Source organism: Podarcis gaigeae (genome assembly GCF_964106915.1).
Source record: "Podarcis gaigeae genome assembly, chromosome: 1".
NCBI classification, from domain to species: domain Eukaryota; kingdom Metazoa; phylum Chordata; class Lepidosauria; order Squamata; family Lacertidae; genus Podarcis; species Podarcis gaigeae.
The window spans coordinates 78,554,643-78,576,231 of record NC_139678.1 but is presented as its reverse complement, the minus strand read 5'-3'; the positions used below and the strand labels follow the sequence as shown (position 1 = coordinate 78,576,231).

At 40.2% G+C, this 21,589-nt stretch overlaps 1 protein-coding gene across 2 annotated transcripts in view; it reads right to left on the bottom strand.

Annotated features, from left to right (window-relative positions):
- Window positions 1-21,589, bottom strand: part of LRP5 (LDL receptor related protein 5) — a 117,169-nt gene that overhangs the window by 9,134 nt on the left and 86,446 nt on the right. For both annotated transcript variants that reach the window (XR_014568127.1, XM_083756101.1), the window contains exons 10-21: window positions 21,129-21,355; window positions 19,594-19,778; window positions 18,117-18,440; window positions 16,366-16,568; window positions 13,028-13,239; window positions 12,333-12,523; window positions 7,928-8,137; window positions 5,600-5,725; window positions 3,220-3,456; window positions 2,621-2,731; window positions 1,001-1,237; window positions 13-152 (exon numbers count right to left, since the gene is read on the bottom strand). Coding sequence is in view for 1 of the 2 variants with exons in the window: in XM_083756101.1 (XP_083612227.1) it covers window positions 13-152; window positions 1,001-1,237; window positions 2,621-2,731; window positions 3,220-3,456; window positions 5,600-5,725; window positions 7,928-8,137; window positions 12,333-12,523; window positions 13,028-13,239; window positions 16,366-16,568; window positions 18,117-18,440; window positions 19,594-19,778; window positions 21,129-21,355 (2,403 nt within the window). In the remaining variant the exon portion in view is untranslated. The remainder of the gene's footprint in view (window positions 1-12; window positions 153-1,000; window positions 1,238-2,620; window positions 2,732-3,219; window positions 3,457-5,599; window positions 5,726-7,927; window positions 8,138-12,332; window positions 12,524-13,027; window positions 13,240-16,365; window positions 16,569-18,116; window positions 18,441-19,593; window positions 19,779-21,128; window positions 21,356-21,589) is intronic.

The window sequence follows — 21,589 nt, the reverse complement described above, 5'->3', positions numbered from 1 at the left end:
TTCAAACCTTACCTGTGGATAGAAGGTGGCTTTAGTGCTGGATGAGCTACTGGAGGAGGCCCCGGTTACGTGGTTTCTGTCATAAAGAGGGGCACCGCTACTTCCCCCCATCAGGCTCATGGAGCTGATCATAGATTTTCCACAAGAGATGCCTATACGGATGTAAGGGGGGAAATGGAACAAAGGTCAACTTGTCTAGCTCTTCTACACAGTTAAATCAAAGCAGTCCTTGAGATCCTTCGTATACAAATGTTGCGCAACACTCTTCTTTTACTACAAAGCATTTCTATTTTTTAATGTACAGTGGTACCTCGGGTTACATACGCTTCAGGTTACAGACTCCGCTAACCCAGAAACAGTACCTTGGGTTAAGAACTTTGCTTCAGGATGAGAACAGAAATCGTGCTCCGGCGGCGCGGCAGCAGCAGGAGGCCCCATTAGCTAAAGTGGTGCTTCAGGTTAAGAACAGTTTCAGGTTAAGAACAGACCTCCGGAACGAATTAAGTACTTAACCCGAGGTATCACTGTAATGGACTATTGGAGAATGCCCTAAGCCTGGGGCAGCAAACCTCAGGCCTGTAGGTGGTCCTCTGGGTTATCTGGTCCTCGGGATGCTTCCCAGGCCACGCCCCCTCTCCTCAGGCCACACCCCTACTCCACACAATCCTCATTTGCTTTTGCATTGCTGGAATCAAAGAGTGCCGGCTTGCCCCTGCGATCGAGGGGTCTGGGACCAGGCAATGTGCGCACACCATGCGCACCTGCTGTGGAGCATGCCAACATCACCAATGACACTAAATGCCTGACTTCTGGATGATGCAAGACAGGCGCCTGTAACATGCGCAGTAGCTACTGTACTCCAATATAACACCATGGGCACAATACGGTGGTGATCACGCAGCATCATTCAATTGCTATTTGACACATTGAGAAGCTAAGGGGATGGGGGTGGGTGAACAAGGAAGATAACAATAAGGTACAGGGAATTTACCATCCTTACCAGTGAATGTGCCATGCTGAGAACTCCCTGGAGCGATAAAATTTAAAGGGACATGAGGAGTGCCACTGACGTATTCATGTGGGAAAGGTCCATTGGGTCCAGCATAGCGCTGACATACCACTCGCTGGCAAACGAAGTACATTGATCCCATAACGAAAAGGGTAAGAATGATACCAATGACAGGCCCAATAGCACTGCTGTGGGGCTGTGACTCATCGGGAGGCGATTTACTTTTTACTGTAAAGAACAAAATAAGAAGTTTATTAATTAAAGTTAGATGTAAATGCTCTGAAAGGAAGCCAGATGACAGCATATTCATAAATATATATTTCACCCCATTTCCTCACAACATATATATTAGCAGTGTCGCTCAGTCATGGTGTTTGATAGGACCATGGATGTTTGCATTTGGAGCTACTTTTCAAATTATGAAGGACATCCACAGAGAAGCTCAGTTGACATAGTTTGAGAGTGTACATACTTTCTTCTATCTTTGTGCTGAGGCAAGATGATGTGTGATGCTCATTTAGTTGGATCCTTTCGGTAGACACCCCTTTTCACTTTAATGGTTGACAGCTGTGTGCGGCCATTTAAAATTTCTCACAGTGCCTCAGAACACCTAGCTTCTAGATTCCTGCTGCTGCTGCCAGGCATATTCACATCTCTTTTTTGGGGAGGGGGTGTCAGGCAACATAGAAGGGGACTGATGGAGGATGCTATGCCGACCCCCCCAAAACCCCCTGTGAACCTGTCCTGAGAATACCAATCAGCAGCTCCTAAATTCTGGACCTGCTGGAAGGCATGATAATAATAAAAAAAATCACACGTGTGTTCTATTAGCAACAGCTTCTGTAGCCTTTTTCAATACGTAAAGGGGCTTAACATTTTTAATATAATTTTATCCATCCATGCGGTAGGTGAGGATGAATGTTTGTGATGGGCTCATGGTCATGCAGCGAGCCTTATGGTCCAGCAAATAAATATTTATTTTTAAGGCTAGCAAATCATCTGAAGCATTTCCTCATACAGGCCCAATTATTTTAGTTCACATAAGGTGACTTCTGCTGCAGTTTAAAGTTGTTAACTACAGCCACTGAAACAGAGAACAGCCCCTTTATTCTCCCTGTTCAATTCCCCTTATAAGCCTTTTGCGATTATCTCAGTGCTGCTATCTGTGGTCTTTTCCTCACATGGGGCTCAGAGAACAGAATTATCAGACTATCTACATTCAAAAAGCCTCTCAAAGAACTTATGGTTAATATAAACCATGCAGGGACTGAAGCCAATTTGAGCAGCCACCAAAGGCTCAGACAAAAATAATTGCATCCGCTTTGGCCTTTTGATAATTGCTTTTGGGCTACATTTTGTTGGGGGCCTGACTACAGCACAGTAGTTCCTTGACAGGATGCAGATTGGGCTAGGGTTTACTGTTGTTTTTTAACAAGACAGATTTCTGAACATTGCAGGGTACTGTTAAAGGATATTACATTTTTAAGTGTACACACACAGAGTTGTGAGAAGCATCTGGCTCCAACCCAGTAGTAAAAGAACTGGGTTCTTAGACCCAGGGGGCAACCTCTCACAGTGACATTAAAGAACTAATTGCAAAAAGCCCCTTACCGCATGCAAGTTCATCAGAGCCATCATTGCAGTCTGGAAAGGAGTCACATTGCTGCTTTATGAGAATGCACTGGCCACTGGCACAACGAAACTGATTTGGGAGACAAATTGCTGCAAGGGGGCAGGGGAAAGAACAGTGAGGAAACTTGTATCATTTTCAGCTCAAATAAAATGATGAACAGATCATTACCATGAAGCCAGACAACAGTGTTTAAGAACCTCCAGACTGCACAAATTTACATTTTATTTATAGAAATGAAACATGCTTCACTGTCGAGTTCTAAGGAGAAAAATGGTTAACAACCTGCTGTTCAGAGTCTGCATTTTGCCGACGTGTGAGGGCTACACCTCAGCTGACATGGACAACCAATGAAATATGGCTGCAGTTTCAACACCCTGTGACATGTGACTCAAGGTGGCATGGGAGGCAAAGCTGCCACTGACAAAACACTGATGGATGCTCTAAACTCCTATAACAGCCAAGTATGGCTTCAAAGAATTACTTCCACTTCCTGTTTGCCTGCTATCACTGTTGTTCCCAGAAATGCCCAGAAGTGCCTTTAGTAAACTAGCTAAAAGATTAAGGTAACAGGTCTTACTTTCACAATCAGCTTCATCAGATTTATCTTGGCAATCAATTTCTCCATTACATCTCAGACGTGCATCAATGCACTGCCCTTTCTCACACTGGAACTGGGACGCTGAACAAATTGGGCAGCTGTCTTCATCACTCTGATCATCACATTCAGGAAATCCATCACATCGCCATGCCATAGGGATGCAGTCTATCTCCCCAGTTGCACAGGTAAACTGGTCTGGAGAACATGTGGGAGGCTCTGGGGAAGGGAATTAAAAACAATACATCATCAAATTATTTTCAAGTCTTCCAAGAGATTAAACCAATTTAAAACACTTTAAAGCAATATAAAGTATTTAACCACACACACACAATCTTGCTCTTATACGGAAGGGGGAGAAAATTCAATCAAATTCAGTGCTTAAAAATTAAATTATTATTAGTATAAGCACCGTGTTTGAATTCTAAGAATGTAGTTAATGTAGGGACTCATGAATTAGGAAGCCTCAGGAAATAAAACAGCAACTAAGATTTGCCACTCACAAGACCACAAACATTTGTAGCCAATGCAAATGTAGATTGGTTCTTCGCCCTCATTTTCCATGCTTGTCCTAGTGGAGATGTTTGCCCTTCACAGTGTTATAATGCAAATGAAAGCAGATCAAAAATATGAAGAAGGGAAAAAAATCTTTGAAAAAAGGCAGTAGATAATATCAAGCTATTATTGCAAGATGAGGCTGGCTCTGTGTTTAAAATTGCTGCATCCAGGACACAGAACAAGATCAGAGTAAAACGATTAGGAAAGAATAGGCGAAGACATGGATTTATTGCAATCAAAGCAAAAAGCAAAAAGCAACATGGCAAAGGCTTTGGAAACCTCTTGGAAGTTGAGAAACATGGGCAAAATAGACTCTCTTTCTTCATTTGCAGAATAGATACAAAAACTCCGGTACCACAGACCATGTTGTGGTCATGAGACAGAAATTGTTTATAAGGGAAATTTCTCCCCCTGGGGAGCTCATAGTCCTAGCAAATATGCCATTTAAGAGAAACAAGCATTCCAAAGTAAACTTAAAAAGAGAAGTAGTAAGCTGAAACGCTGGAGAAGATTCTTTCCTTAAGAGATGAGATGCTCATTTCTCCAGAAAACACAACCACAAATAAGTGTGTGTGTGTGTGTGTGTGTGTGTGTGTGTGTGTGTGTCAGCGGCAAAAGAAAAGTAGGCTATAGGCAGAGGTGACAGAAACAGTGTCACAAACAAAGTACTTAAACTCGAACCGAGAAAATGTTGGAGCTCAAAATACGCTGCTGTTGAGTAACATGGCATCAGTTCCTTTTAATGATGTTTCGCATCTAACTACCACACAATGATTATGCTATTCCCCACCCCCTCTCCTTTGCCTGCCAAGGAGTAACAACAACTGTTAAGCTTCCAGGAAAAGACTCAGAAACCCAAGTCCTCTTTTCGAAACTCTGAAAGCAGAACTCCTAAATAGTGGCCTAATTTCATATGAAATTTAGGCTCACCAGACAACTACAAACAGCCAGAGCCAGCATCAGCTCCTGAGAGAATGCTCCTGTTTATTCCTGAAGCAAGAGAGTCCTTTTGTTCCCCAAGAAACAGGCTGTAAGTTTACTGAGGAACTCAGAAGACTAAGCACAGAGGTTTGTACACAATGACTTTAAAACAGTGGCAAGTGCTTCTGCAAGTGCCAGGCACAGCATCTATTTTTTGTTGATACCACAAGCACCAGCACTTAACACAGTCCTGTATGCTATCTATGCCCTATACCAGGGCAGTCCAACTTTTCATGCCAAGTGGGCCGCAAGAATATGGGGCGCTTGCCTTTTCAAAACCAGTTACGTTGAGGCGCCAGGTTTTGGGAAGAAGGTGCAAGGTTCTGACAGGGTCTTAGAGCCTTCCCACCTCCTTCCCCAAGGGGGGGGCAGGGAAGAGTGCTAATTAGGTTTTGGGAAGGAGGTGGGAAGACTCTAGGACCCTGTCAGAGCCCTCACGCCTCCCATCCTAAGCTGGCAGTGCAAGAAGGGGGCATCAAATGTTGTCTAGGGTTGCATGCAGCCCAAGCAAGACAGGAGAGTGGGTGAAAAGTATCCACTTTTTGTCCAAGCAGCCTATCCACATCCTTGGAGATAGCAAAAAAACACAGTCTAATAATATTTGCAATAATCATGCGAAAACATGACTTGAGTTTCTTTTTAATCTGTATCAGTCAGATTTGGGGGCAAACACCAGGGGAATTATGTGCATGAGCTTTATAGGAATTCCAAAAACAAAGCCTGTAGAACAAAGACATCTAAATGTGCTTGCCTACTGAAATCTAAATAACTTCTTAAGTTCTGCAGAAAGCACATACAGAAAACTTCCACTTAGGTCACCTACCTCCACATGTTAAGAGGTTCTGTAGAAGGACCAAGTGAACTGGGCAGGAGCACCTTGGCGTTCCATCTCCTTTCGCTATGCAGATGTGTGAACATCCACCGTTGTCCCGGGAACAGGGGTGTGCAGCTTTATAAATTAAAAAAAGAAGAAAAAAGAATAGTTATGCTACTACTGTTAAATGACAACTATGGCAAGGAGGAAGGGTGGATAATAAGTAAAACTGCTGCTGCTACTACTAGGTACTACTAGTAGTACATAAGATGTTTGTAGTTCAAATATCATCAAATTACACAATCATAATTTTATTTATCAATTGAAATGTATATACAACTTTTTAAAGTTATCTGAGCGTAACCCTCAAAAGGGTTTACAAAAAAGAATATACTCCTGAAATGTTATTTTTGTTTCTGTGTGTGGGGAGGACAAGATCAGGGGGGAAACTAAACATCACCACAAGGTTTAGTGCCATTTTCAAGCAATAGCATTTATGTGTTAAGGGACTGAACAATGACATCTATGTTTTAAGCGGTTTTTTGTTCTTTGGTAGTAGTAGCCATAGTAGTAATGCCACCTCTTTCTCTCTGGTGCAGCTAAGTGGAAAATTCTGTAGTTCACCATGCTTATATTGCTTTTGGTAGTCAACATTTAACATGTGAACTTGTGATGCCCTTGCATAAATCACTGACCACTAAAAAACAAGTTTTACCCCTTAAAAGTGTTTGCTGTAACAGATTTTGCTTTTAAGGACAGACCTGTGCTTCTCAGTGCTCAAGGGCAATATTCTTTTAAAGTGTGAGTGAATACACAAAGCTTGCCATTAAAATATATCACATGCATTTGCAATGTAAATTTGTGGTTGGAGGATGGATGGTGGCTAACAGATTGAGGTTGAATCCTGACAAGACAGAAGTACTGTTTCTGGGGGACAGGAGGCGGGCAGGTGTGGAGGATTCCCTGGTCCTGAATGGGGTAACTGTGCCCCTGAAGGACCAGGTGCGCAGCCTGGGAGTCATTTTGGACTCACAGCTGTCCATGGAGGCACAGGTCAAATCTGTGTCCAGGGCAGCTGTTTACCAGCTCCATCTGGTACGTAGGCTGAGACCCTATCTGCCTGTGGACTGTCTCGCCAGAGTGGTGCATGCTCTGGTTATCTCCCGCTTGGACTACTGCAATGCACTCTACGTGGGGCTACCTTTGAAGGTGACTCGGAAACTACAACTAATCCAGAATGCGGCAGCTAGACTGGTGACTGGGAGCGGCCGCCGAGACCATATAACACCGGTCTTGAAAGACCTACATTGGCTCCCAGTATGTTTCCGAGCACAATTCAAAGTGTTGGTGCTGACCTTTAAAGCCCTAAATGGCCTCGGTCCAGTATACCTGAAGGAGCGTCTCCACCCCCATCATTCTGCCCGGACGCTGAGGTCCAGCGCCGAGGGCCTTCTGGTGGTTCCCTCATTGCGAGAAACAAAGCTACAGGGAACCAGGCAGAGGGCCTTCTTGGTAGTGGCGCCCACCCTGTGGAACGCCCTTCCAGCAGATGTCAAAGCGATAAACAACTACCTGACATTCAGAAGACATCTTAAGGTTCAGGGAAGTTTTTAACGTGTGATATTTTACTGTATTTTGGTTTTTATGGAAGCCGCCCAGAGTGGCTGGGGAGGCCCAGCCAGATGGGCGGGGTAATAATAATAAATTATTATTATTATTATTATTATTATTATTATTATTATTATTATTATTGCCACTTAACATGGAATCAAGCCTTTTTTATTTGTTTTCAGATTTACAAAAGGCATTTGACACTGCCACATAATGATGGTGTGAAATAAGGCAGGAAAAATATAGTTGATTAATTCTTATGCAGGACAAGTTGATTTAACTGCCAGCTATTGTCACATGCAGAGCATCTAAGACACTGGTAAGCCTTATGAGATACCAAGAAAGCTCTTGTGATCCAGGGAGTGAAAATCTGGACCTTTATACTTAGTGCTTTCTCTCCCCCCCCCCCCAAAAAGTATTTATCTGCAACTAATTGTAGATAAACTAACCTGTATCCAACTATTTTCTTCAGGGTAGAAATAGGTCATATTTTTCTAACAGTAACTTCTATATTCCCTAGGTACATCTTAAAATAATCAAAATATCACACACTAGAACACAGCAACAATACTTGCTTAAGTTCTATCCTATTAGTAGTGACCTCATGGCCTTAGTCAGCGAGCTGAGAAGGAAGATGCCCATGTATATTGTGCTTAAAAGTCTAAAGCATCAAGGAGAATGTATCACTGCAGAAATCTGAAATATCTAGCTCTGTAATAAACTTACAAAATTCCTCCATGTCGACGTCTTCAACTGCATGAATGCCAGTTAGATGAACTATTCGACCTTGTATTCTTGTCCTCTTGTACCCATTCGTTTTCTCAGCTCTTTCTATCATCTGCTGCTGGCGGTCAATCCAGTAGAGATGATTTCCCAATACTGTCAGTCCCATTGGCTGAAGAATGTTGGCATCTTGTAGTGTCACACGGTTTGCTCCTGAAAGTAAAATACTACTTTTGTGATGACATGCTTTTTTTTTTTAAGGTAATAAAATTAGTTCAAAAAATTTCAGTAAATGCTTAATGTTTGCTTAACAATTTTTCAGCATCTCCATTATTGGACGTGATGAAGTTCAAGAACCATCTGGATAAAATGGATGCAGAAACAGACACACTGGCCTACCAAAAGGACTAATGAGGAGAAAATGGCCAACCAGTACCATTCAATGCAATAAAGAGTGCCCCATTATGTCCTGTGTCAGAGGGCTTTTGGATCATTTTTGAAAGCAATGTCACTTGGGCAGACTATACATAAAAGAGTAATTATTTTTCTAGTTTTCCAAATATGTTTGAATGTGCATGCACGCACACACGCAGCAAGCAGCCAATTTCATTTCTTACCAATCTGAATGTACATGCCAATGAAAACATGTTTCTTCCCATGTAACCATAGCTTTTTAAAGCTTCATACTTTGACACACTAACCCCATATATCTGGTGCCACAATTATATGCCAGAATGTACGGCTCAGGGGAAAACTGTAAATCATAGGTAAGAGCTGGTGCTGTAAGTGGGAGTTAATCGATAAATTGGCTACATTCTTGCTTACCTCAAATGAATATACCCCCCAGTAGATGTTTGAACTGTGACAATACACCCTGATCCACAGAAATACCAGTATGGGGTCTTTTGTCCCCTGCCAAACAGATGATCAGCAGTATCAGCTATGGAAGTGCTGGGTGCTTTGTGGAAGTATGGCCTCTAAGTGTGCTATAGTTCCATGAATTCAGATGAGCAACACAGCCTCACGTGGATTTGAGTAATGCAGCTTAAAGTCATTTAAGCAGGTTATTGAATATATATTATGAAATCTATACAGGCATCCTGCATACCTAGCATTATTTATACACAGTCACTTAATTATAATAGGTTCTCAATTCGCTTTATTTAAATTTTGGTCTCCAAAAGGACTGGACTCTGTCCAAGGGAATATAAATGCACCCTATTTAACTGTTTTAAAAACATGCCACTGCCAAAAAAACAAAACAAAAACACTTGTAATTTATGCACAACGATTAAGAAGAAACAACCTGTATTTTTCTATTATGTCAGAAAAGCCACATTCCAGCCATTTCTGAGTGTGTGCATAATCTCCCCCCCCAAAAGCATTATTTATGGGTACCTGGTGCCAATATTTCTAAATTGATAGCTTCTAATACTTCTGTGAGAACTTAAGTGTGTAAAATCTCTTTTATCTACTGACTTTTTAAAATAATGGTCACAGAATAAAATATTGTAGGTACAGACTGCAACATGCTAATGAGCAAACAATTCTGCTAATTTACTGAATAAAATTGCTTGAGCTCAGCCATGCATGCAAACGCAACATTTCTTCTTACTGCAGCTGGTATTAAATTGATTCAGAAGATTACACTGTACAAAGACTCTTGTTTTACTCTCCCAGCCCCCTGCAAAGGAGTACTTTTTGGCATACAAATTATACTAAATAAAGGAAAACATCTGAGGGGTAAGATTTTTTTTTAAAAACACACACACATTACTAGTAAATAAATAATAATTACCCAAAAACAAAAGTAACACGCACAGTGCTACAAAAAAATAAATAAAAAATAAATGCACAAGTTCTTCAAGAACAATTTGCCAAAGTTTATCATATGGGGTTGATGGCTGTAAACGATACTTATTCTTATTGACATATACAATAAATGCATAACAAATCTCAATAAAAATATTATCTTCATGTTATCCATTTAAAGGCTATATTTGTTTGGCAAGTTTCTCTGCAAGAGTGATGGACCAACAAGCCCCACAAACAAGTCCTTGTACTTTCTCAGGCACTTCCAAGCATCACTTCTCTGAAAATCTAGTTATAGGAGTTGGATACAGACATTCAAACCCAATGACTGGGATCCAAAGAGTTCCCTGAGGTACACTCAGTGACTAGTTTTCTTAAAAGAAAGAAAGAAAAGCAGACCAGACCTATCCCATGCCAGATCACAATCTTTTTTTTTTGAAAATTTCAACAGTTTCAAAAGCAGTTTGCCATGTGGCAAGGGGGTCCGCTATTCAATGAGCTTGTGCCCATATTCCTTACATATATTTCATACATAATATGGATCACTTGGCATGGGCTGTGTGATCAGCAAGGATCTTTATGGCTTTGTGGCAAAGGCCAGAATTTAATATGCCAGCTCAAGAGACTGAATCACGGTGCAATGGGGTGGGTTGGAGTGGAACCTGCCAGATTATGAGCAGAACCTGACATAATCTAGCAGTGACTGTACTTTTAAATTCCAGTACATGGCTTTTACTGGTCAGAGAAGTAGATCCTGGGTGGCTGACAGCCCTCCACACATGGAAAGAGAGCAACAGCTAACCATACTACCAAAAAGCAAGATGAATTGGGACAGTAGACACTTATGGGGTGCTTTGGATGTTGGCTGTTAAATTTGGCTATATTTGAACAAGCAATCAGTTCTTTTCCCCAGTAAGCCAAAACAAATTATATTACAAGTATTTAATGTACACAGTAATTAACTACTCAGATTTATAACAGTTAATAAATTCAACCTGATTGAAAGAAAAAAAGGAGTGTCTTTGTGTAGCTCTCTCCCTCCACACACACACACCCTGTACATTGAGATATTTCACAGACTTTGAGCTATTTTATTACCAATAGACTTATTTGTAAAACATCATTATAGCTATTACATCCAGCCTAAAGCTACCTCTGGGTTCTGAGAAGCAGAATGTTTTTCAAGGGAGGGAATACAGAGACATGTCTGTAGATAAAACTAGATGAACTGTCAACTTTGCCTAAAGGTTAAATAATAGTAGATTTAGCTGCTGTTCTTTGAATTTCACTATAGTAGGATTAAATAATTTTTTAAGAGGTTCATCCATCTACACTGGCATAGAGAAGATGATCTTCAGAGCAGTCTACTAATATATATTGGATTACCTCAGGAACCAAGTTAACTCACACAAGAACATGGAGGAAAAGTTTACCATTCACTCCTCCTGTTAGTAGTCCCCTTATTTCCACTCCCCCAACTGCTCAGGGGGCTTTTGAGAGGGCACAGCTGGCTCCAGAGGGCAAGGAGAAACAGGGAACTTTCCTTCTGTGAACTTAAGTCAACAACTTAGGATCCAATATATTATTAAAATTTAAGGTAACTTGCCAGTTGCATATTTGCCCTTGGCAACCAATCTAAAATATTTTATTTCGTGCTGACAATATGGAACATGTCCTTTGCACCAAGTGTGTTTATTTATGCACAAATAGGAGAGAAGCACTATGGTGATCATGTCCAAATCAAACAATCATTTATGTGACTCATACTGCCTATTTAATACACATTGCATTCTCTTTTATCCAGATACCCTTTCTTCTTTTCATTAAAGTAAGAGGGCGGAGGAAGGATTTTATACCAAAAGTATCATTGTAAGTGAGGCACATGTTGCTTGATCAAGCCTAATACTTCAGTCTCTGAAAAATGAAATTCTGCAGATGAACACATAAGGCAGAATAGGAACATCAAGCTGCCAAAAATTGTCACAGTTAACATCCAAGCAATATCAAGTTCATGGCTGAATCTTTGCCAATATCTGTATCAGTTAAAAATGCCACATATTTCTTACTAATCTCTGCCCAATACAACATTCACTTCATCTTTGTATTATACTATATATACATATATATACGAAAGCATATATATATATATATATATATATATATGAACCTTTCGTTTTGTGAGCAGACGTGTCCCAGACTGTTACTGGAAACTCTCTTGCCCGCATTCATTTAAAGTCTGATTTAGGTTTTTTTTATCATGGAAATTTATTTTGAAATAAAAGTGCAAGTGACAGAAAGGACAACTGCTTTATGATGATATTCCACCCCAGCAAACAATGACAAACAAGGGGGAAGAATGAGGGTGGGAAAATTAGACTTCATACCTATTAACAGAAAGCTTCCATTACAGGAATCTGTATTACCATCTCAGAATTACGTTACGATAAATCAGTACCCTAGACAAAAAACCCTATTTATGATTTCTGCAGCTCACTAGAAAGGTTACAAGAGGAAGGGAAATAAAAAAACCCTGCGACAAAAAGGAAGAGATCTAAATTCTTTAAACTATACATAATTTAAATGGAACAAAACACACCTGATAAATCACAGCTTTCAATTCGTTTGAGATCTGCATCTACCCAAAAAAGCTTCCCCAGCTTGTTGTCAACCACCAGGGCAACAGGCCGGAGCAAGCCAGTAGTGAAGAGCACCTCTCGTTCTGTTCCATCCAAGGCTGCACGCTCAATCTTCGGGGCTCGTTCTTGCATATTGGTGAAATACATATATCTGACAACAAGTAGGAAAACAGCCATAGAGAGTTAGCACAGTTTCTTAAATGGAAGATACAGTATATCATGGTATTCTCGCTATGGACCCTGACATGAAGATTTAAGAAGTCTACATCTGAAATAAGATATTACTACTCAATTTCCAAGACTGATTGGTCGGTAACTTTGGGGGAGAAGATCAGAAAGAGGAAATCCTATTAACATTAATTTGTATGCAAATTAAAACAAACATGAAGCTAAATTAGAATGTTTCTGAGATTCCCACACACAATATTTCAGGGACTAAGGTTTAATACCCCGCAGCAAATGGTCTGAAGGCTTCTACATTTTTAAAGTTAAAGACGTTTCATCCGTGTCAGTATGGCCTGTTGACGCAGCCCTATGCAAGCTGTTTCCCCAAGTAAAAAAAAAAGGCAAGATACATTTCAGAATGTATGAAACTTAAGAAAGTGCCATATCATCTGGACAATTATTAATTCTTACAAAACAAAAGGATTCTCACCCTCGCTCAGCATTTACTACTATGGCCCTTGGCTTGTCATGGTCTCCCCGTAGCACAACTCCAATCTGCTCCCCATTAAGCCTGTAGACGTTGACTGTATTTGTGGCTTCACAGGTCCAGTACAAAGTATGGCTGAAAATATCAATACTCAGGTCATGTGGCTGCTTTTCTGGATTTTGGCTTTGGTTGGGAGTACTCATGACTGTGAAAGGCTGCAAGAAGATGATGACGACATAAAATAGGAATAAAATGGGGAGAAAGAAAGATATAACAAAGTTAAGGAATGCATACTGTAAGGACAGTCTAATGAAAAGGGCACTCACACAATAAAGGAAATCTAAGTTGCTTAAGGAAAAATAATAGCTCTTTCCCCCCTTCACCCATACATTATACTAGGCAGCCTCTTATAGATGAGGCATTCCCAGCTATGAGAGAAATGAGTGGATGTCTCTTTTGAAGAGAGTACCCACCACCTGCTATTCAAAGTAAAATCCTCTTATCAAAATCCTCTAAAAAATCTGATGCCTAATCAATTAACCATAGCAAACTTTCATGAACAACAGAAGCAGGTAATGGACGAGGCAGCAGTACAGAAATATACAATTTGTGTATTAGAACTAAATTGCAATCTGTTCCTTAATGATAAACAATGTGATTTGTTCTATTTATGTTGAGCATGGCTCAAATATTACCCAAACAGTTTTGGTGTAAGCAAACAATCTTGCAATTATATAATAAAATAAAAAAACCACAAACTTGGAAGTTTAATGTCCAATTATGAACATTAAGGTTCATAAAATGCTAATTAACAGAATTAATTGGAGTATGAAGTAGCAAAAATCGCCAAACAATTAAAAGTACAATTTTTTAATACCCATATGTCCCTAGGAGGTACTTCTTCAAACACTGAAACTCTTGCCTATGCTGTACAACAATCTGTGTCATAATAAGCAGCTTCCAATGTAATTTGCACCTAGGAAGGGCCACTAATAGGAAGCCATCCAGCAATTAACGCCTGGCAGGCATCCCTCAAAGAGCAGATCTGACACTATAAGGCCCCTCCTTACTACAAACAATAATTCATTATCTGGAAATGCTATGGAAAATTCATCACATCAGCCTACATGGTACTTTCCCCAACCCCCTTTTTTAAACTCAACCTGCTTATAGGAATTCTTTGCAACATCTTCTGGGGTTTTTGAGCAAAACACACTGGAAATACAGGTCATGTACCACTTAAGAGGAGGCAGCATGGGACAACATTACTCTGCCCACTGTAAGCTGTGGAGGGTGTAAGGTGTGCCATAATGAGGGGGTTATAAAAATTGCAGTTATAACACTGAGACCACAACATAGAATGTATGTTCTCCTCCTGCTTCCCCAGAAAAAAACTCCCCCTGTCTACCTTAACTATGCTTATTGCATTATATTAGCAACAATATTAAATTATAGTTAAGGCTAACGAGGGTCCTGCCTTTCAAAAGATTTGAAGCCTCACAGAAGCTCCTATGCAGCGTGGAGCTGGTGCACAATACAAGGAAGACTGGGGCAGAAAGAGAGACAGAAGCCTCATAGTTTTCTTGTGCATCCTAAGGTCTGAGGCAACAGCTGGATTCTGTACCATCTTCATTCCTTCCATTTGTTAAGTCTATTTAGAAATAGTGTGGAAGGGTTTGTTTGTTTGTTTGTTTGTTTGTTTGTTTTAAAAAACACTACAAAATCTTTCCCCCACCCCACTTGCTTCACACAGGATTTCAATTTAGTTGTTGGTGGTACAAACCCTTGTTTGTGAGACAGTAGCTAACACAGAAGATAGGCACAGACAGACCATCTAAAGATGTTTGGAGCACAAGGACGAACGAACACTGTCCTTCAACTTCCCCCCGTATCCTTTGTGCAGAAGAAGTGGAGAAGCTTTTATTCATAGTTTGCATTTCATCAAATACTGAAAACTGTCCTGGTTATACAAACCATGGTTTCCTGTATTTAGACAAAATGGAAAACTGAATCTTATTGCAAACTTCTCATCTCCTGTAACATGTAAAGCAAGAGGTGGGTGGTTGAAAGGGGAATGGGGCTCATGTCTGTACTCAAAATAATAACCCATGATTTGTCAGCAATTCTGAATCAGGCCCAAGATGGACATTTATGAATGATAAAAGTTCTAAATGATATACATATAACTCAAAACGTAATATTGTATGCTTGTCAGTTTGGAATTGAAACAGAGCCACCAAAAACATATGGCAGCTATTTCAACATGCTTGAGGGACTCTCAAGGGGAGTAGATGACATTTTTAAAAAGGCCTTAGAGCAGTGATGGCCAGATTTGGCCCTCCAGCTGTTTTGGCACTACAATTCCCATCATCCCTGCCCACTGGTCCTGTTAGCTAGGGATGATGGGAGTTGTAGTCCCAAAACAGCTGCAGGGCCAAGTTTGGCCATCACTGCCTTACAGGGTCCTCTAGACTTCCAGACATTTGGCAGCAGCTAAGCAGAAGAGAGGGAGAAAGGGTCTAAAGAACTAGAAAATCAGAGAGGCTGTGTGAGTCTATCAATGAAGTCTAAAGCTGATAGGTGAGACATATGCCTGGTTTGCTTGTCATCCTAAGCTAAACTATGGCTTAACAGGACCGCGAAAGCATGTGGACTACTGGAGAAAAGCTTACAGCTGCTTTGCTCTTCTGTGGTCCCTTATGCTGCAGCACCCAAGCTAAGCCATCCGAAACTGGGCTCGCACTTAAACTCTCCCCAGTCTAACCACAAGCTGTAACCGAGGCTTGTTTTTGACTAAGCGTGATGTGTAAAGCAGACCACAGAATGTCAGGGTGTCAGCTGAAGAACAACCACCACCACCACAAGTAAAATGGAGAACAGGGGGAGGGCGGGAACTGGCCTGTTCAAGCTCCTGACATCATAAACTAAGTATCGGGGGAGGGGTACTAGGACCGGGTGGTTTTCCCCACTTCTTAGAATTATTAAAGGAATGTATTGGAAAGAAAAGGCAGCTTTCCTCCTCACTTTTCAATAACTATGTGTTGTCTCACTATGAAACGCTCTGATTTGGAGCTGGCAGCCCTCTATTGCAGGAGAAGAAGGAATGCTGGGAGGGCATTGTGCACTGTAAAGGCTCTCCACTCCAAGGCCTCAGAAACACTACAAATTCCTTTCCCAGAATGCTTTGAGCCCCAAACAGGACTATTCTTAGAAGGTGGAGATTCTCTAGAACATCAAATAAAAGTCTCACCTGCGATACATTTTTACGGAAACATACACCAACAGATAGACATATACCGTTGTTGTTGTTGTTGTTGTTGTTATTATTATTTTAAACTTACTTGAGTGCCATCATCTTTGGCTCTTTTAATAATATTCTGGCGTCCGTCTACCCAATAGATAAATTTGTCCAATGGATCATAATCAATAGCCTTGACATTTCTTAGACCATGGATAGGAAGGATGATGTCTGGGCTCTGCTGGTCATCTGGTATCATTCGACTTATTGCAGTCTTCTGACTAAATAGTAAGAAGCTGCTAGGTGCTAAAAGAACAAAGAGAACATTTAACATCATCATCTATGAATACAAGGATCGTGGCAAAAACAGGAAGGCTCAAGAACTGCATTTGTGAAAATATCAAAAAATAGAAAGAAGCAATGTTCCAGCTTGCAAGTTTTACTATTGTTTATGCACAGTTAACAGTTTAAGACTGTTAAAGAGTAATTTAGAATCATATTTTCAACTGGAACATAACTATCAATCAGTATAGCAGAAGAGCAAATGATTCAACAATACAATTATTTTAGAAACTTAATTATTATCCCACTGCTCACAGAGAGAAAAGAAATCCCAAAACTTTTTATTTCACACTACAGTGCATTTCCTCCAAAAGGTAAAGCTGAAGTTATTGCAGATCTCAAAGTTATGTTTTTGGAAACCTCTGAAATGCACAACAGCTGCGATTAAGTCATAAGACTTTACAGTCTGTTTCAGGGAACTATGTTACAATATAATTGGTTTCAGTGTCTTAAATAGATCAGCTCCAAACCCCAGAGAACCAACCAGCCTATCACAAACAAAACAAAACAAAATAAATGCATAGTCCTTCAAGTGGATATGAATATAGAAAAGTTTGAAACAACCATTCACAATCTTTTTGAATTTGGGGATAGGGAGGGGGGAACTGCTAGGCCATCCTAACCAAGCATACATTGGGGGAGTATGCATATAGACCCTCACCAACAGCCATAATCATCCAGTTGGTTGCTGCATGCAAGTACTTATGGGTTGGAGTAAAGGCAAAGTAAAGCTACCAATTTCTTTTGTGCTGCTCCACCCACCCATCATTCAACTTTGGGAAGAAGCAACACCATGAGACTGCTGGGACTAGTGCTAATTCAAGGGAAGAATTAGCACTTCATGATTGATGGAGGGTGAAGAACCACCCCTGATCAGGCATGCAGGCTCTGTGGAAGGAAGTTAATGAGTCTGCCCAGCCTACCCTACAGCAGGAAATAAGTGGTTTCTTCCTCTAGCTAGCTTTTCCTTTCCAAATTCTTTCTTAGGATCTTCTACCTTACTCCAACTTTCTTGCTTTGTCCTGCACGCACTTGAGCCAAGACTCTGTTTTAGTGGGGTGGGCTAGAACAGAGAAAGGGAGAGAGAGTACAGCCTCCAAGGGTGGGATGTTCTCCAGATGCTTCTGGCAGCATCAGTTGTGGATCCCTCCCAAAGTTCCAACTCTTTCTCTCCCACGTGCATTTACATTATGTATTTCTATAGAATATGCATGTGTGTTATATGGTAAGCCTGCAACTTATGCACATTTAACTTGTGCACATTCAGCATTACACGTGTTGCAAAAAAGTGTTTTTTTAATTAAAAGGGGGTGGGGTTCTGGGAAAAATTACTTTGGCAATCCCAAAAGTAGTACAGAAACACTTAAATAAATAGATACACACACACACACACACGTGTGTGTGTGAACACGGCCAACATGTACAATGAAGGCATGTATGTGAACCAAGGACTCGCTACGAGAAAATAGTTGCAAGTATTTTTACAACTGCAGAAAAAGGTAAAACACATACAACTGCAGTTCCGGCTGTTGGGATCCAACGTGTAGTGAGATGCACAGCCACAGGTATAGCCATTGGGTACGGCCAGGCACAGCTGCCCACAGTGCCCATTGTTTTGTACACAGTCGTTGAAGCCATCTTGTCGCGACGAGTGGAAAACCAATATATCCATCACAAAATCCAGACGTCCCTGAATTAGCGTCCGGTTCCTCCCATTTGTCTTGTCCGCTCTTTCTATGCTGTGAAGGTTCCAATCTGTCCAGTAGATGAAGTCACTGTACTGAGTTAGGCCAAAGGGATGAGGTAGATCATCAGCTATTATTTCCCTCTCTTGTCCTGAGGAAACATGAACATATGTTGTTAATAAAGGTAAAAAAAATGAGAATTAGGTAACCAAATGATAAAAGATTAATTGCAGGAGATAAATTTTAACTTTTTCTCTTTTTTTGCTTTCAAAACCTACCATGTCTACTTTGGATGCCACAAGGATTTTAAATGATCACCAATGACCTTTTAATTACCATGTAGGCAGGTTGCCCATCACGGCCACTCTACAATTCCCAATCCCCCAGCCCAGGAAAACCTGCACAGCAGCACTGCTTGTTGAGTTTATTTTAAAAATAACAATATTACACTTTGGGGGAAAAGGACTGAACTAGGTTTGGAACTCAAGAACAGTATTTATTCTTGAACATTCCCAATGAGTGCTTTGGTCTCGATATCTCTCTCTCTCTCTCTCTCTCTCTCTCTCTCACACACACACACACACACACACACACACACACACAAAAACACCATTTGCAATCTACTAACTCAGCTTCACTTAATGGAAAAGCCTATTTTCAGGCAAACCCCTCTCCCTGCACCCGATTACAGCCTATACTTTGCTGCAAATGTTATTCTGAGGATGGGTAGTGAATGTATAAAAGGAGCTACTTCTTTGATTGTTTAACATACTCTTGGTTTTTGTATGATTTATATTGTAAGAACTGTTAAGAAGAGCTGCTAAGAACTATAAAATCTGACTGACTGAAGCTACAATTGCTTCAGAAATGCACATGATTTTTCTTTCATTTCACAGGCCAAGCCTTCCAAATATTTTAGTGGGTTTTTTTAAAATATCTTAAAGTACAAAGAATATTCAAGAATCTTAAATATGCTCATATATACCTCCAAATTAAGTTTTACACCAAATTATAAATTCACATAAAGCTTACAAGAGCGTCTACAAGGAAGTGAATTATATTGCCATTGCCCAGTTTAGCAAATCAGAATAGTTTTTATACGTAGCATGTTTTCTTCAGTTTGTTGAACTGAATATCTCATTAAATGTTGATATTAAAACTAACAAAGACACATATAAAAATTAAAGCTGAAGCCTGGAACTCTTGGACTGAATTTTCCTGGTTTAAGAGAATTCTGCCACCTAATTTATATAGAAACTTTTCTGTACATCACATCTGATATTTTCCAAGTAGAGGCACACTACCAAGCATATTTGATGATTCGATCATGCTTGTGTCGAGGTCAGTCCAATAGAGTCTTTGATCTTCATAATCAATAGTGAGATCATTGGCACGGCCCACTTTATCCACAAGAGTGATGCTGTTTGTACCATCCATGTATGCCCGAACAATCTTTGGTTTGCCACCCCACTCTGTCCAATACATGTACCTGCAATTAAAAAACAGAACAAACAATAATTAGCTGCTTAAACCATATCAAGACAATGTACCTAGACCTTTGTTTACTTCCAGACATTTAAAAAGAAAACAACACAATGTATTGTGAGTTTTGTAATAACTGATTTTAGGTGTTTAATAAGTAATGAATAACAATATTAACTGAACTATGCTGAACATTTAGACAATACATATTCTGTTTCAATGAGTATTTCAGAAATTTGAAGATTCCTATCAGCTTGTGTATACGAAATAGCGTTCAATATAGACACTGCTTATCACAATAATCCCAACGACGTTTTACAGAATCAACATTTGTGTAGGAGCATTCAGCCTTTCAATTTCTAGAGAACTCAAGAGTTTGGAAGCAACTGGATGACCCCCTGCGTATTTTACACCCTTGAGTCTAGAGCCATAAAGGACCAGCATTCTTGTGACTATATAAGCAGAAGTCAACCCAACCCAACCAAATTGATTTTCCTTGAGATTCTTTGGATCTTCCTTCATAACTTAAAAGCTAATTTCTGTTTATTTATGATATGATAACATTTTGTATCCTGCTTTTTACTTCCATGAAGAACTGTTAAAGCAGTCTGCATAAGAAAACCAACACTACATTCAGTATTGGTACTCTTTTCATCAATTATTCTCTCTGGAATTATTCTGGAGCAGGAAGATGGGAGGCTGTGGGAGAAGGCTGTGGATGGTCAGGGGCTGTGTAGCTGTCAAAACCATTTTGTGCATCCTGTTGGAATGGAAAATTCGCCTTTTCATTTTAAAAAAGTCTTTAAGCCTAAAGAAAAAAACAGGAACATGAGAACCTATGAAGAGTCTGATGGAACAGGCCATTGGCCCATCTACTCCAGCATCCTGTTTTCACAGCTGCCAACCAGAGACCCATGAGAAGCCGACAAGCAGGACCTAAACATCACAGCACTCTCCCCAATGATTCCACCAACTGGTTTTCAGAAGCATACTGCTTCCAACCATGGCGGGAAAGTATAGTCATCATGGTATGAGACTTAAGATATCAGTGAGACATTTAAACTGGAAGGCAGATGGACAACATCTTCACAAGCCAAGAAAAAAGTTAAGAATAATGTTTTTGGGCCATTTCATAATCTTAGGGACATCTGCAACGAGCAATTTCCAACTCCTTGATAATACCAGCTTGTCTGAAAGAATCAAAATGGTCAGACAGGAACCACAACCTAATAGTTGCCATATTATGAATTGACAGGACATGTGTATTAGCTTTGGACCCTAACCTCAACGTGTATAGTACAGCATTGCCTATTACTGTTACTATGCTGGGGGTGGGGGGAGGATAAAGCTTCCTTACCCTTTAGATGGATCAAGAGCTAAAGACCTTGGGTTGTCCAAATCCTTCCACACCAGAACTTGTCGGTACAGCCCATCCAACCGCGCCACTTCAATTCTATTGGTCCCGGTATCTGCCCAATAAAGGTTCTTCCCCATCCAGTCTACAGCCATTCCTTCAGGGTAATCCAAGCCAAACTCAATCACATGCTCAATTGCACTTCCATTCATGAAAGCTCGGCTTATTGTCTACAAAACAATTTTGTTGAAATATTACAGGCATTCAGGAACACAAATGAAATTAAGTAATATCTCACTTACTCAAGTTATTATTGAAAGGAAAAATATGCATTAAAAAAATTCATGGCACCAAAGCAAAAAACAACAACCCCACAACTATTTTAGAGACATTATCGGAACAATATTTATGTTCATCTGCATGTTCTTGTAACACAATTTACAAACTATTTACACTTCCTGATT